A 15,898-nucleotide genomic window follows, 5' to 3' on the forward strand; every position below is an offset into this window, starting at 1 on the left:
ATTCTTACTAGCACAAAAAATTAGTAGCAGGTGAAAAATAGCTCAACCTTTGATGTCAAGGTAAAAAGAAACAGTAAGTTGACAGTTTAACTTTTGCTTGAAGCTAGTTGAAGTGGCTTACAATCACATCTACATTACATTTTATCATGCACTATTCAATCACAGCCTCCCCTTTTAGCCACCTACAGAAATTTCTCCTTCAATTCCCTGTATTTCTGCCTAAGAAGGGGTTTCTTGTAGCTGTGATTGTTGTTGTTGCTGCCACAGTTGTTGTTGCTCCGAACTGAACTGGATTATATAGCACTTCAAACTTTTCTCTTGAATCTGCGAACACGATCCAAAGAAGTTAGTGTCAAGAACTTCCAATCAAGACTCGATGAATGACAAGTTAACCATAAAGTTTTTCAAAACTTGGATATCACATTTACTGGGATCATAATGATAGCGTTCAGCTTTCTACCTGGAGTGCAGATACTGTCTGGAGAAGTTCTAGGCATTCTTCCACGAGTAGTTTCTCTTGTGCAACCACCTCTGCTAATTCTGAGAGAAGTGCAACAGTCTGCTCAGCCTGATAAGGAAGAATTTCAAGGTTAGTTCGGATGACATAAACAGGAGGCATCAAGCACCGACGTAGTGTGATAGGTTTAGTAGTTTCTGCTTACTGATGGTGAAAACGAAGACAATGATGACTTGATGGACGCTGAGAGATCTGATGCATGTCGTAGCGCGATGGAAGCTGATTGTGGATCAACCTATAATTTAGCATTCGTTAGTAAAATTACTTGATGCTTAGCCACAAAATAGTTTTAAAATTATTTCCTTTTGCCCCTTCTTCTCTGGGATTACCTCTGCACCTTCAATGAGGGGAACTCTGCAAACAACAGAATGTAAACACTCTTTAGTCTTTGAAACTGAAGAAAGGTGCTGCCTTTCCATGTCTCCCCAAGCTTCCAACAATTTGATCTACACAAGTTATCCGAAACGAGTGTATGAACATGTCTGCTCTATCAGGACATTACATTATAATCGAGATTGCTATACAGGCATTATTAATTCATGATGCAAAAATATTTGTTACTGACTTGAGAGTGAAGAACAAAGTCTAGCTTCATCTTGAGCTTTTCCTTCTGAAGCTTTAGTCTCCTTTGTGCGACAGAATGTCGAAGCTTTGAAAGACTATCCAACACCCATAACAGATTGTTCTGGAAAACCATCAGAAAGAATTTTTCTCAGGTTCAATTACAATTGAAGAACTTTGTGATTGTTGATAGGTTAGAACCCTGCCATTGGTATAGATCATTTTTATACCAATGTGATAGAAAAGTTAAATAAATTGGTAAAACACTTCAACTAGCATAACTTGATCAGCAAAGTTAAACCATGCATACCTCCACTTGCTTATTTATGTTCAAGTTCACAGTAGCAGCTCTAACATTTGCATACCGCCATTGCATCAGCTGATTATGAAGCATTCTTAGCTGATGAATGTTCTCAACATTCCCAGACCCTGAGAGCAATGAACTAGATGACAGAGATTTCTTACCCTTAAACAAGTACAGACCCATATTCAGCAATTTCTCAACACCTTTAGTCCTCGACGGACTTGATGGCGGTTTCAAATTTGAAAAGGACATCAGCTTTTCCTTGCTTTCCACTGACATCGGCGGTGACCCTGATCGCCCTGGTGACAAGGCCCACTGGGATGTGGCACTCCCATATCCCGTAAGTGAATTAGCTCTCTTAATCACATTCTTCATTGTAATTTTTGGAGAAGACTCTAATGATACTGCAGTTTGAGCATTGGCATCCGTTGTCCATCTCCGTGGCCTTGTTGGTATATCATTCATATATTTAGAAGCGACCTCTACACCAGATTTCCTAGAACTTCTTCCTAAAGTTGGAGAAAAAAGATCATTTCCTGAACGTTTATCACTGCACTCGGATATTTCTGACTCGAGATTATCCTCAAATATATCCGAATTTCTCCGAGAGGCACCAACTTCTTTCGAATTTTTGTAAAGGGCATTTTCATCAACAGATAATCTTCCAGGAACATAAACATGATTGTTATTAGACGATGAATTCGAGGAGGAGGATGACGATGAAGCAGAAGATTTTCCCGGAAAGTGAAATCTCCCTGTGTATCTCGCAGATCCTCCAAGAATTGGTCTATGATTTTCTTTTGTGCTCTCTTTCTCTTTATCATTTTCAACCCTACCAAACAGAGTACCAGTACTCCTTTGCCTACCAAGTGAAAACACACTGCTCCTCTTCGTGGGTTTTTCATCTTTCTTGTGGTCTAACAAATCTTTCAATCTTGCATTTCCAAGATAATCTGCTGGAGTGCCTTGATTGTTGTGGTTGTTTGATGATTGTGAAGGCGACGAAGAAGGCCAAAGGCCTCGAATGAATCCAGGATCATCAAGGCTCCGGTGCTTTCGATCATCAGAGGAGGGTTTAGGGCGAAGTGGTGATGAGGAGGAACCTTGGTTTGAAGATGGGGTTCCATTGTTATGTGAAGGTGAGGTTGGCGAGAGAAACCTGGAGCTTACTTCCCGAGACTTGGGTCTTCTTGGCTTGAGAGATTGATCTGATGAGAGCAGAAACGGTTCATTTTCGGCGTTCTTCATTGTTTCTTTGTGTGCGCGACAGAGAACAAGAGAGAAGGCGAGGATTCTAACAATGGAGAGATTTGAGGGATGTTTGTTTTGTCTTCAAAATGGATGAGAGGAAAAACAAACATTTTTTGAAAATGGCGGCAATGTAGATATGACGGGCCTGCTGATCAATGAGATTTTCTTTGGATTTTTATCAGCTTGAAAGTACTGCCAGGATCTGCTTGACTCAGTCTTGACTTCTCACTCAGGCAGGGTAATGTTGGGAAAAAAATGATTCTGTTAGACTTCCTGAGAGACCTTAGGAGGTAGGAGACGAAGGTGAAGCAGTGCTGTTGTTCAATGTTTGCTTCTTGCTTGCCCGCTTCTGTGTTTCCAAGTGGTTAACCTGGGCTTCCGCCACGTGTCTGACATTCTCAAAAGTAACTAAAGGGTGTGTATGATCTACGTGGCGTGGACACGTTTTTTTTTTTTATATATAAAAGTTTCCTTTAAATTAAAAAAATAAAAAATCAGTGTTTTTTCATGGAATGAAGTCACAGTATTAAAAATAAATTTTAAAAAATAAAAAATATTTTAATATATTTATAAATAAAAAATAATTTAAAAAACAATCAATACAAAGATTTTTTTCCCGGCATTTAGCAACAGTTACTACATTGAAACCAAAGCTTCATACTTAGAGCTTGTTTAGCAGTGTAGTTATGGTTGTTTTTTCAAATAACTTTTCGTGCATGTCAATAATATTTTTTTTATTTTTAAAAAATATTTTTGATATTAGTACATCAAGATTATTTAAAAACACTAAAAAAATATATTAATTTAAAATTAATAAAAAATAAAAAAATTATTTTTTTTAAAAATTTTTTAAAATACAAAAAACAAACAGATTCTAGACCAGAAAGATAAACATAGCCAAACCCATATTTTATTTGCTTTCTCCCGTGATCATTTTTAAAGGGCAATACAAAATTTGCATGGAGACTGGTTAGAACAATCAAAGTTGTTATTGTCATTATGAAGACTTCCCAGTTGATAATTTGGATGCTTGAGTGGTGTGTTAATGGGATTTGGCTCCTGCTACAGATGTTGTAAAAGACCATTGCTCTGCTAAAACTACACATCAAGACGATGAATTTTATATATATAATATATATATATATATATATATATATATATATATTATTTTTGCTTTTGTTTTTTAAGGTTAAACAGGAGGCTGAATTATTCTAAGCACTGTTCTCATCCCAGCCCAGGAACTTCCCTCGTAGAGAGTAAGAGATACCCCTTAGCTAAAGCTTTCATGGTATTAATTTGAACTGATAGAGGGTTAATATTCTCTTGGCAATTACCTTATTAGTGCCAATTAGGGGGGAAAGGAAGGAGAGGAGGAGGGGGAAATTTCATCAGAGAGCAATAAAATGTTGGGAAATAAGAAACAACCATATTGTGTGTTATAGGGAAATCACAAAAGAAAGAGTTGATGGTACAAAAAAGAAAGAACAAATGAGAAAGATTCAAAGGGCCTCTACAGCTTCACTAAACTCCAGCAAGTGTCGAAAATGGGTTAGAACAAGGAAAACCACAGCAGATGACTGTTGGTTTGAGCTTGCAACTTAGCCTACGTAATAAACTAACGAGACTTGTTGGGCAATAGGCAGTATTTATTGATCAATTGATGTTAAATTAACATTCTGTACTACATCAGGCACTTTTACAACCAACAGCCATGCTTGGTCCTGTGAAAATTGTGCAAGCATACTTGATCTACAAAATTTAGATGTTCTTACGCACCCGGGAAAATATGAAGCTTCCATGCCCAAAATCAATGAAAATTGCACTGTTGTAATAGAGGATGACTATAGTCTACGTACTTTTCCCAGAGGGACTTGTATTTTTCCATCCCAATTTTCAACCATGGCTTGGAGTTTCCATTGAAGTGCAACACAGCCCCTTTCTCTATCAAGTGAGGATCAACATTTGTATAGCCCAATCCCAACACATGCCATGAGGGATCTAAAGGCTCTGTCAACCCATAGAAAGTCAAAAGTCCAGGCGGTAGCGTCCCAAGTTTCCATAGTGTCCGATCGACATTCTTTTCTTGCCAGTAGTGGTAGATTTCAGTTACATTTCGCTTTCTCCACTCAACCAAATCGAAAACGTTCATTCCAAATGCCCAACCACATGCATCAGGATCAAAATGTTCTCTAATAAGAGGGTGAGAGTAGTTCAGGTACTTATGGTATCTGTGAAATGTCTCCATGCAGGTCTCAACTGCTCCATTAACATTGCTGTTCAAATCAATTGAAAATAGACCAGATAGATCCTTCTGAACAACCACATCATCATCAAGAAATACCACCTTCTCCAGTGCAGGAAAAACTTCAGGAATATAAAATCTGAGGTGATTAAGCATGGATAGATATTTTGGGTTCCGGAACTTGATAGGAGTTTGGCCATCATTATTATGGCCTGAAAAGTAATAGCTTTGAGTTTCAGAGTCCTGGAGCTGCTTAAGCACTGGAACATACGAAGCATTTAGCCATTTAAAGTCTTCAAACTTCTGAACCTCAATGGTAACTCCTCGGAAAGTGTTCATAGAAAACCAAGCCTTCATAGCAGCATAGTTTATTTCATCAGTTACAAGATGAAACACAACCATATCTGGATTCTTGGAATTTAAAGTAGTTGAATTGACAACAACAGAAGTTGCAAGGATATTGTCAGAGAAGACACAAAAATGATAGAGACTGTTATCTCTAAGTTTTTTCTCAATGTGCATTCTCTCATTCATTCTTCTGTGTAGATTTGAATTTCCAAACCATTCAGTAGTTAACCGAATACCAAGGCAGTAAAGTCCTTTTGGGATTTCTTCAGCAGCTATTTGACCATACTTCGAGCTTTTCTCACTCACCGCAGCCATTTGTTCATCAAGAGTTTGGATCTTGGTTTTCAGTCTCATGATCATAGTTGCGCTATCATAATGAAGTTGCTGGGCGTGGAGGAGCAAAAGTGCCATGTCACGGATTGCAGTTTCTGATTCTCTGGTTGTTAAAGGAGCTCGCCTTGTTGCAACACTTGAAAGGAGGACCTGGGAATTGCGTATTTGGGCACTTAATTCCCAAGCAAACTGAATATTGTTACTTTCTTTGGCGATCACAACAAAAGCTTTTGCAAGAGAAATTTGGTCACTAAGTTGCCTGGTGACTGAGTTGGGGCTCAACATTTCATCCGTAATGTTTAGACCTTCAATGTTTTTCACATACTTTGTATAGTCCTGCAGAAAGAAAAAGAATCAAGCGTTTTAGTTTCAAAGAGAGGAAAGTGGTAACAGGGAATACAAGGAAGATAGCATCATTATCAACATAAAAATTAAGGATAAATGCACAGCAGCTCCAACACATAATGTAAACAGTTTAAGATCACTTTATAAATCTAGCAGTAAATCCAAAGCATATACTTTAGAAGGAATCCCCTTTATAGTGAATACAGAAAAAGATGCCATCACTTCTAAAAGTTAAGGGTTAAAAGGAAGGTAAAGGAACAAAAAAGGATATTAACACCTGACAAACTTTGCTGAGTGATGCTGGAGATCACAACTTTGGTGGCACAAAAAACACACAAACATAGAGTGGGGTGGCTGCAATTAATTTCAAAATTTCTCGGTTGGTGAGTTCATCTGGTATTTAAATTAATCATTTCCTAATTACAGTTCAGCACTGCAGTTCATGTCTGACACAGGTTTGCAAATTTTGTTATTGCTCAGTTCTGTAGTATAAGTTACACTCGAAGATAATGTGAGAGGAACCAGGGAGACACTTGTCCATACAGTTGTTATACATTTGCAATATTTCACCAATTGCTATAGAACTTTCAATCACACCAAAAAAAAAAAAAAAGTTAAAGTCACCAAAATGTCAGCCATTCTATGATATCATATGAATACATGGCATACCAGCTGTTTCCTAAATAACACCATCACAAAGCTAGCACATGAGGCGCATTTTAAAACATGATGAACTTTTCATACTGTCGGTCCTCATTTTACGCTTGAGGTATTTATACATTACATATACATGGAATGAATAGAACATTTGAGGTATTTATACATAATTCTTAGAATTTCAATCTCCTGTTAACTTTGTTTACGCTTCACATGCACATTATAGAAGCAATGTATCACACAAACAATCCCTTAAACATAACTTCCTCAAATCAAAACCTAATATGATCATTTAAAACAATTCAACAACCTGAATCAAATTAACAAGCTGTATCAAGCTAATGCCTCCACTAAGATAACTACTAAAGGAACAATAACTATTAAGCTATTGGAATAATATTGCATATCCTAAAAATACAACTTCAAACTTTAAATGAAACAAATCAATTTGTGAGCTTAAGATTTCAAAACAATTTATCCGCGTCTACTTGTTAAAGCAACCCTTTCATCAGGTGCAGTATAACTCCATCTAGCTCAAGCAAAGTCACAGATCAGACAACAATTCCAATCTACACAAAAAAGACAAACCCGACAGCACAAAAACGGAAACAAAACAAAAAATAGCAATTTATGCTAACAATCATGTCATAATATTGCGACTGTCCCCAAATGTAAATCTCAACCTTCATTAAGCCCAATAACAGTACCAAAGAAAACCTAATTAAGCCTCATTGTCCCTTCAAATCCCAAATCACAAAAAAAGGTCTCAGAACTCAAAACACTGATTCCCTTCAAAATTCCAACATTTCACAGTAATTAAACACATTAAAAACCATGCAACAAACAACTGCAAAATCCTGTAAAGCACATATCTTTACCTTAACAGAGCTTGTGGGTCTTGATTCAATACGACTCTCTTTGTTAAAAATAACTATAAAGAGCAACACAACTATACCACACAATGACCACACCACCACATTTGATACCCTCCTCCTTACTGGCCTCCTAAAGTCCACTGGTCTCCGTCTCATCTCAAATTTAAGCTCTGTTTGGTTCCAAAGAAAGTAACTTTCCTTGAAAATTTTGAAAAAGGGATCCCAATTATGGATTTCAAGTTCAAATCTCTATGACCCAGGTCATGAAAAGTTGATAACTTGAGATTGGGATCTGAAATATGATTTGTTTTTGAGTTTTTGGATTTATTTTTTGGGGTTTTGTGTATTGAAAAAAGAAGTGAAGCAGAGAGAAGTTTGCTTTTCTTTTGGGACGTGCAGACCGCACACCATTAATGATTGTTATGAACGATAGATTTTAGAGAGGGAAAGTGTTTTGGTTTTTTGTGATATTGTGTAGATATTCACTATATATTCTCTGGTAAAATATTTAAAAAACAAAACAATGATACATATAGATTTTTCAATATGTTTTTATACTTCAAAGAATTCTAAATAAAAAAAAATATATTTTCTTGTAATTAAATAAATTAATAACTATATGAATGAATAAATAAATAAGATATTAAATAATAATTAAAAATAAAACTGGAAAATCAAAAAACAAATATAGATAATATATTTAATATTGTAATATGAGACTTTTATCCAATTGTATTTACTAAGTTTATTTATTAAAATAAATTTTTTATTTTATCAAATAATAATAGAAATAAACACATACATTCAATTGATTGAATAAAATAAAAGAGGAAAAAATATTATCCAAGGCTACACATCTTATAAATACTATATAAAAATAAATATTTTTAATTTTTAAAATAAAGTTCATCTACATAAAAGATAAAAATAGATTAATCAGAAAAAAAAAATTAAAGATTAATTGCATACAAAATAACCAAAAAATAAATGTAGTTTAAAAGAGGTTTTCTAAATAAAATAAAAGAGAGAAGATGTATTAATATAAATATAGATTAAAAAAATAATTCTGCCAAAAACGTAAAAAAAGCATTAGTTTAAAAAAATATTTTAAAAAATAAAATAAAGAGTTATGCGCTGTTAGGCTCTTTTTTATGTTTTTGTAGTTGGAGCGAACGACATATTGTTTACCCTGATTTTTTTTTATATATAAAAAAAATTCAAATGATGCGCTGTCTATATTACCCAATTCCCGACCATTATGGTGGCCTATAAAATGGTGCTGATGGGTTTTTTTTTTTTACCAAAATACTATATTTTCAACCTATTGTTTTACCCAAAACATCATAGGCAACATGATAAATTTATTCATGGCCTAAAAACCCCATCTCAAAATCAAAAATCTTACCAAGATTCGTTATGCCTTTTTTTGTCAGTTTCAACATAAACAAACCCCTAATGTGAGCTCCTCTAAAAAAACAAAATAATTAGACATCAATTTTATCTGTTTTGAAAATCAATGCCAATGAAAATTCCTTCTCTCTTGTGTGGGAATCCAATGACTTTCTCTCACCTTTCACATCTGGGGCTTAAAAAAAAAGAATAAAGTTTGGGATCCAAAATTGATTTTTTTTCCTTTAATTTTAGAAATTGAAAGGATCTAATTTCCAATAATTTATAAAGTATAAGGACTACAATAAATATTTTTGCTCAAACCTTTTAAAGCCACTTATTTCCAATGTGTTTCTTACTTTGATCTCTATATTTCAATATCACCATCCTCTAACAAAGTCACTTATAATTGATCTATCAAGGGCCAAATTAAAAAAGAAAAAGGATGAAAAAAAAAACACTATAGATAATTTGTCCACAGTGTCATGTGAGGGGATTCATAATGCATTTTGCATAGTGAATCCCCACGTGTTTTAGTTTTTTAATTAATAATTAATTTATTAAATTATATTTTAATTTTTATTCTCTTAAAAACATTGGATGTTCAGTCCCTTTAGGGTCAAAATTTATAACTAATCTCCTGGCATTAGTTTTTTGCTTGCATGAACTTTGTTATTTTAGAAGATACCATGAGAAGCAATGTTTTAATTATAGTGTGGATAGATTACTTTGAATGCATGGAGAGGAGATTTTTAAATGAAAAATCCATAAAACAAATTGATTTTTCTATTAATATCAGCTCAACACATAAGTAATTGATGGAGTAATTAACAAAAGAACTTGTAACTTACAAACAAATATGAAATATAGAGATTAATTATGTGATTGTTTAAATTATAATATATTTTTTAATTTTTAAAAAAATTATTTTGACATCAATACATCAAAATAATCTGAAAATACTAAAAAAATAATTTAAAGAAAAGAAAAAAAATCTTAATTTTTTTAAAATTTTTTAAAATACAAAAAACAAATAAATCTTAAACATCACTAAAAAAACAAAAGTCTTAAGCTTTCAAGTAACAATTCTAATTTATAATATATGATCATTCCTCTAAAGGTTTTAGTGAGGGAAGTGATATCTTATGGGCCTCTAAGATTGGTAATTTTTATGATAAAAAATCTAAATTTAAATCATTTTATGTTATGCTATTTGTTAGCCAAGTGATTTTATTAATAGTGTCTAGATTTTTAGCTACCGTGATATATTTACATCTCCATGAATATATAATTGTATTGTAACATATGCTAAAACACCTAGGACTTTTACTGTAGCATATTTTTTTTCATTCTCAAAGCTTTTTTTTATTATGTCCATCGATGCTCAAAATAAGATATACTTTATTAATTTTTTTGAAGTTTGGGACAAATTAAAACATAGGAAGCAGACTGTAAAACACAAAGAAATTTAATTAAAAATCTAAATTTTGATTCAAAAAATTTTTTATCCCTTTACTTTATCTTTTCAACCTTTAAAATCCCTATAGTTTCCAAAAATTTAACTTTGACCCAAAAATATATTTTTCTTATTTTCAGGCTTTATTTTTAAGAGAGAAAATTACTAGATTATGTAAGAGAAAGAGTGGTTGGTTTTCATTAATTTTGGGCACCAAAAAGGTCAATTTTGAAGTCAACATGTTCATTTAACAAAAATAGCTTGATTGGGTTGTTTTGAATCTTAATATTGTCTAAAAAATAGATGAGAACCGAGAAATGATTTGTTTACCCATTTGATTTTGTGTTCTTACACCATTTTTTGGATTTTTTAGCTTGATAATATTTTTTAATATTATAGCGATGTTATTTAAATATTTTTATGAAAAAATGGGTTTCTAACCTGAAAAAACAACCGAAAATAAAAATTGTGTAAAAGTAAATGATATACCATCTATCTTTTTTTTTAAAAAAAACATACAACATGTTATTCACCCCTTTAAAAAGAAAAAAGAGCCCAAGCACAGGGCCCAAGCTAGAGGCCTACATGTCAGGGCTTTTTTTAGGGCAAGGTGAGATGAGCCGGAAAAAAATAGTACCATTTTTTTGGGTTGTATTAGGCTATAGATGAGTTTATTAAGGTGTTTTTTAATATATATTTTTTTATCAAAATAGGTTTTCAAAAAAAAAAAAAAACAAAGTCTTGTTTTTTAGCAACCTCTAGCTGTCAAATTATGTAGAAAGCCAAATGTGTCATTTAATATCTTTTTTTTTTTTTTGGTTAAAAAGGTAATATGTCTATTTAAGATAAAAAAAAAATAAACACATGGTCAGGCGGGCTGGGTTGAAAGGTCCACACTCCTGGGCTCCTTTTGGGTTTTTCTTTTTGCTATTTTATGCTAGTTAAAAGAATTGATAAAAAAAAAAAATCATTTAAATCTAATCGAATCAATGTATCGAGTCACATGTTTAATTGGTTAATTTGTAACATTTAAGCTATTATTTATATATTTTTTAATGCTTTTTCTGCCCCTTAATTTTAAAAAAATACAATTACATCCTTTGTTATAGATAATTTATTTTCTTATTTAACTCAAACCTAAAATAATACAAATTCACCATTTGTTATCAATAATATATTTTTACTATCTTGACATCACGTGCCTATCACTTTTTTTTTCTTCTAAAGAAAATGTTTCATATAAAAAAATCATTAGGCGCTTTATTATCATATATTTAAATAAAAAATAATATATAAGATAAAAATATTATTGAATTCGATGAAGTGCATAACTTATATCACAAGTTTATTTAGTTGACTCGAGTCTCCTTAAATTTTTGTTTAAGTAAATATTGTTTTTTTTATCAATTTTATTTTTCAATATTATATTAGTTTGGGATTGAACTTTTCAATTTTTTTTTTTCTAGATTACCACCTTAATTTTGCAAATCAACTCATGTTAATATAGATAAATCAAGTGTTTTTCCATCTTAATATTAAATAAAAAATCGTTCAATTCAATTAAAATTTAATTTTTAAAAAGACATATCAGTAATTCATGGATATTTTGTTTTGGGGCTTTAAAACAATTTTGCTTCTATCTGTGACTAGTACGGGGCCAAAGTACCGGTTCTTCACTAAAGAAAGTGAAATAAACTTCTTACCTTTCTATTGTTTATAACAGAAATCATTATTTATATATAAAAAAAATTACTTGTTTTTCTTATTATCATACAAGTTTTGAATTCTAAACACTATTCAAAAGAAAGAAATATTTTATGGGTATATAATTCATATATTTCAAGTTTTATATAAGAAATATATTTTTTTAGATGAAACTACTTTTAAATATAAAATAATAGGATTTAATCCTGAAGAATAACTTAATTGGTTAAATTTTAAGTTTATTTTTTAATAATTACATGTTTAAGTTAATCATTAAAAATTTATATAATTATTAATTTTAGAGTTTATATAATTAATTAAAATCTATATAAGCTGTTGGAATACTTGTGTTAATAAAAATAAATAAATAATAGGACTTGGATCCTGACAGATATCACTAATAATTTCCCAACACGGTTATATTAATGCTATGCTTGGGAGGCTAAAGTGAAAGGAAAGAGCGTGCTAGGTAGCTATCTGGACTTTGTAGAGTTATCCCTCTCGTTGCCAAGAAAGCCTGTGCTGATATCCAGGAGCTTATGAAGGTGGAAACAATCAGCCAAGCTTTCCTTACCAACTAGCACACAAAAGATAGAAGGTGGCTAGTGACTAAACTGAAGCCCATCAAGAAACATCAGCTCGTGGCAGCCTCAGCATATTATTCCAGGTAAACAAAGCTTGGACAAAATCAAACATTTTAGTTTGGTTATCAATCATCTATTCATTTGGTATCCACTTTCTAGTCTACTTGCACACACAATGATGTTGGATTACTGAAGTTACTTTCATTATTTCCCATGGTGATCCGGTTTTCTGTGTATTAGTTCGCGTCTATGGCTAATCCAGTTGCAGCTGAGGATGGTCCAAGCCGCAGATATCCATGGCTTTTTAGCATCCAGCAAAAGATTGAAGATTTGTCTCCGGTATCAAATTGGAGCATTTGGAAGGTTCCAGATAGCCTTCCGACAGTGAATGATGATGCCTACAATCCTCACATCATCTCAATCGGACCTCTTCACAAAGGAAAGCGCAAATTGCAATCCATGGAGGTTCACAAATTGTATTATATGCGATCCCTCCTACAACGAACACCAGATTTACATGAGACTCTCAAATCTTCTGCTGAGGCCATCAAAGAGTTCGATGAAACGGCTCGTGCTTGCTATGCAGAGCCAATCAAGATGAGTTCAAGTGAGCTTGCTGAGATTTTGTTAGTCGATGGTTGCTTTATGCTTGAACTTTTTATAAGATACTCGAACGTTGATCTTATAGAGCAAGATGATCCCTTGTCTTACTCCTCGTGGATTATCTTAACTCTCCAGCGAGACCTTGCATTGCTTGAGAATCAGATTCCATTCTTTGTTCTGGAAAGACTGTACTCGCAAGTAGTGGAGTCTAGTACTATTGGTCAGTCATTGCCTGGCCTCCCTCGGCTCGCTCTTGGTTTCTTCAAATCAGTTCTGCGCATTAATGATGAGAATCTTAGGATCATTAGGAGACACTATCACCATCTGCTTGATTTAATTCACGAGATTTGCTACTTACCCCCAGCAATAGATGTAAGAAGCAATATTGGAGAACGGGTTTCAATGCTGCCGGCAACATCACTCAAGGAGGCTGGAATTAGGTTTAGGCAACGTACAACAAGAACTCAATTTGACTTGAGGTTCAGAAATGGTGTACTCGAAATCCCACCATTGCTCATCCATGATTCTACAGTCTCACTCTTCCAAAATCTCATTGCTTACGAGCAACTTTCACGCGGTACTGCAAAATACATCACATCTTATTTAGCACTTATGTCCTGTCTTGTTTATAATCGGGGAGATGCTGAAATACTTGAGAGAGAAGGTATAATTCAAAACGATACGAGTGGTTGGAAAGATGTTTCAGTGCTCTTCAATGATATGTGCAAGCAGGTTGTTGTGCAAGATTTCCATCATGCACAACTATGTCAGGAATTGAACTCATACTTGTGGGGTTCATACAAGCCGATCTTGAGAAAGACCTATTTCAGCAGTCCATGGACAACTGTATCGGTCATGGCTTCCTACGTGCTTCTTTCTCTTCATGTAATTCAAACGGTATACATAGTACTTTTGTATTATCATAAACATTGGTAGTTGTCCCAGTGTTTTGTTTCCACAATTTGTTCAAGAATTAAGCATTTATGCATAATAAATATTGCCTGTTTATGGATACCTTTCCGTTGTAGATTCGAGTGAAAGCTCGAAATTTCAATTTCTTGTGACTGGAAAATCAAGCTACAGAACAGTAGAATACATTTACTCATGGCCTTACTTCAATATCACCGGATCTTGTTTTTCATCGAGCAAAACCCCTGCGTGCACTTTATTCTGCACGGCCTTAACTTTTAAAGTTATCTGATAGTTAAAATTACAGACTTAAGAAAACGAAGTGTTTGACAGTACATGTTATTAAATATTTTTATAATTATAATCACAATTATCAATCCAAATTAAAATAAAAACTATATCTCAGAATAAAAAAAACAAAGACAATATATATATAATTAGAGAGATAATTAAAGACATAAAAACAAATATGTTTTTTATAAAAAAATTATATATTGACTATCTTCATCTTTTTTGTTCAAAAAAATCATGATTTTGTAAATTGGATAATCACTTTTTGAACAATTTAAGGATATTTTAATACGAACCTAATTTTCGAATTTTATGTTCTAAAATCAAGAATAAGCAAATTGAAATTAATAAATATTTGAGCATGGAATTTTTTATGTTAAAATTGCAGGCTGCAATATTTTTTTTTTCCCGAATGCACATGAGCATTCACACCCTTCCAAATTCATATATTAATCAATAGCCCAATCCATGAGAAGACGTGCGTCTTTTAGAGTGTGTTTATTATTATAGTAATTTTTATAGTTATAGTTTAAAAAAATTATTTTTTTATTATAATTAATGTGGTTAAAAGTGTTCTTTTAATTTATGTTCATGATAAAACATGTTAAAAGTATTTGATTAAAAATTATAGTTTTAATTTGATATTAGTAATAAAATTATCTAAAAGAATATGAATTGTAATTTTAATTTTTAATTACATAAATTTAATTTTACAACCAATACAATATTGTAAAAAACCTAAATATATATAACTTGTTGTTTTGTGGTTGTTGTTATAGTAACGAGGGTTATTTTTTCCTGTAGTTATGAAGAAATTATTGACAAATAAATGAGAAGAAAGCATGGTTTTGAAACCCGGCCCGACCCCGCCGGTCGACCCGGGACTTGGTCGACTCGGGGCTGGAACCGGGCCAGGTTGAAAAAAAAATGAAGGAAGAAAAAACTCTGTGTGACCCGGCTGACCCTGCGGGTTGATCCGGCAACCCGGCAAGATCCGGCCTCAAATCCGTTGACTTTTTTTTTTCTTTTACTAAAACGACGTCGTTTTGATTTTTTTAAAAAAATAAAATTGACCCGGCCAACTCGATGACCCGGTCAAAACCTGGAACCCGAATCTTGGACCGGGCCGATCACCAGACCGGGTCTTAAAACTATGGAAGAAAGAGATGGTGCAATTGTTATTTTTTGTGGGTTGTGCCAAAAAAAAAAAAAAAAGGAGAAAATTTGTTTTTCTAAAATCGATGTCTAATCTCAGGCAAGTGGAGGAGCCTATAATGTTTATATATTTTTGAAACTCCAACCAAACATGTTTGATAAATTGTGTTTAGACAAAACACGGCCGTTACTTTTGATAGTGTGTTTGGTATTTTTTAAAAAAAATTATTTTTTTTTAAATTAATATATTTTTGATATTTTAATATTATTTTAATATAATAATATCAAAAATAATTTTTTAAAAATAAAAAATATTATTTTAAAATAAAAAATACTTTAAAAACACAACTATACCACTCTTCCACTATTTTTTC

General features: G+C 32.7%; 3 protein-coding genes across 3 annotated transcripts; 1 reads left to right on the forward strand and 2 right to left on the reverse strand.

Annotated features, from left to right (window-relative positions):
- Positions 1–47: 47 nt before the first annotated feature.
- LOC118028201 (QWRF motif-containing protein 3) lies at positions 48–3,074 on the reverse strand. Its single transcript, XM_035031740.2, has 6 exons — positions 1,389–3,074; positions 1,083–1,202; positions 847–963; positions 663–752; positions 461–568; positions 48–324 (listed from the first exon to the last, which is right to left on the reverse strand). The coding sequence occupies exons 1-6, from the start codon at positions 2,628–2,630 to the stop codon at positions 220–222; spliced, it is 1,782 nt and encodes a 593-aa protein (XP_034887631.1). The 5' UTR covers positions 2,631–3,074; the 3' UTR covers positions 48–219.
- Positions 3,075–4,258: 1,184 nt separating this feature from the next.
- On the reverse strand, positions 4,259–7,883 carry LOC118028208 (probable galacturonosyltransferase 10). Its single transcript, XM_035031746.2, has 2 exons — positions 7,437–7,883; positions 4,259–5,892 (listed from the first exon to the last, which is right to left on the reverse strand). Exons 1-2 carry the CDS (start codon positions 7,587–7,589, stop codon positions 4,441–4,443), a joined length of 1,605 nt encoding a protein of 534 aa, XP_034887637.1. The 5' UTR covers positions 7,590–7,883; the 3' UTR covers positions 4,259–4,440.
- Positions 7,884–12,441: 4,558 nt separating this feature from the next.
- On the forward strand, positions 12,442–14,233 carry LOC118028200 (UPF0481 protein At3g47200-like). Its single transcript, XM_035031739.2, has 3 exons — positions 12,442–12,649; positions 12,807–14,066; positions 14,198–14,233. Exons 2-3 carry the CDS (start codon positions 12,816–12,818, stop codon positions 14,231–14,233), a joined length of 1,287 nt encoding a protein of 428 aa, XP_034887630.1. The 5' UTR covers positions 12,442–12,649; positions 12,807–12,815.
- Positions 14,234–15,898: the final 1,665 nt, after the last annotated feature.

Source organism: Populus alba, chromosome 13, assembly GCF_005239225.2.
Source record: "Populus alba chromosome 13, ASM523922v2, whole genome shotgun sequence".
NCBI lineage: Eukaryota > Viridiplantae > Streptophyta > Magnoliopsida > Malpighiales > Salicaceae > Populus > Populus alba.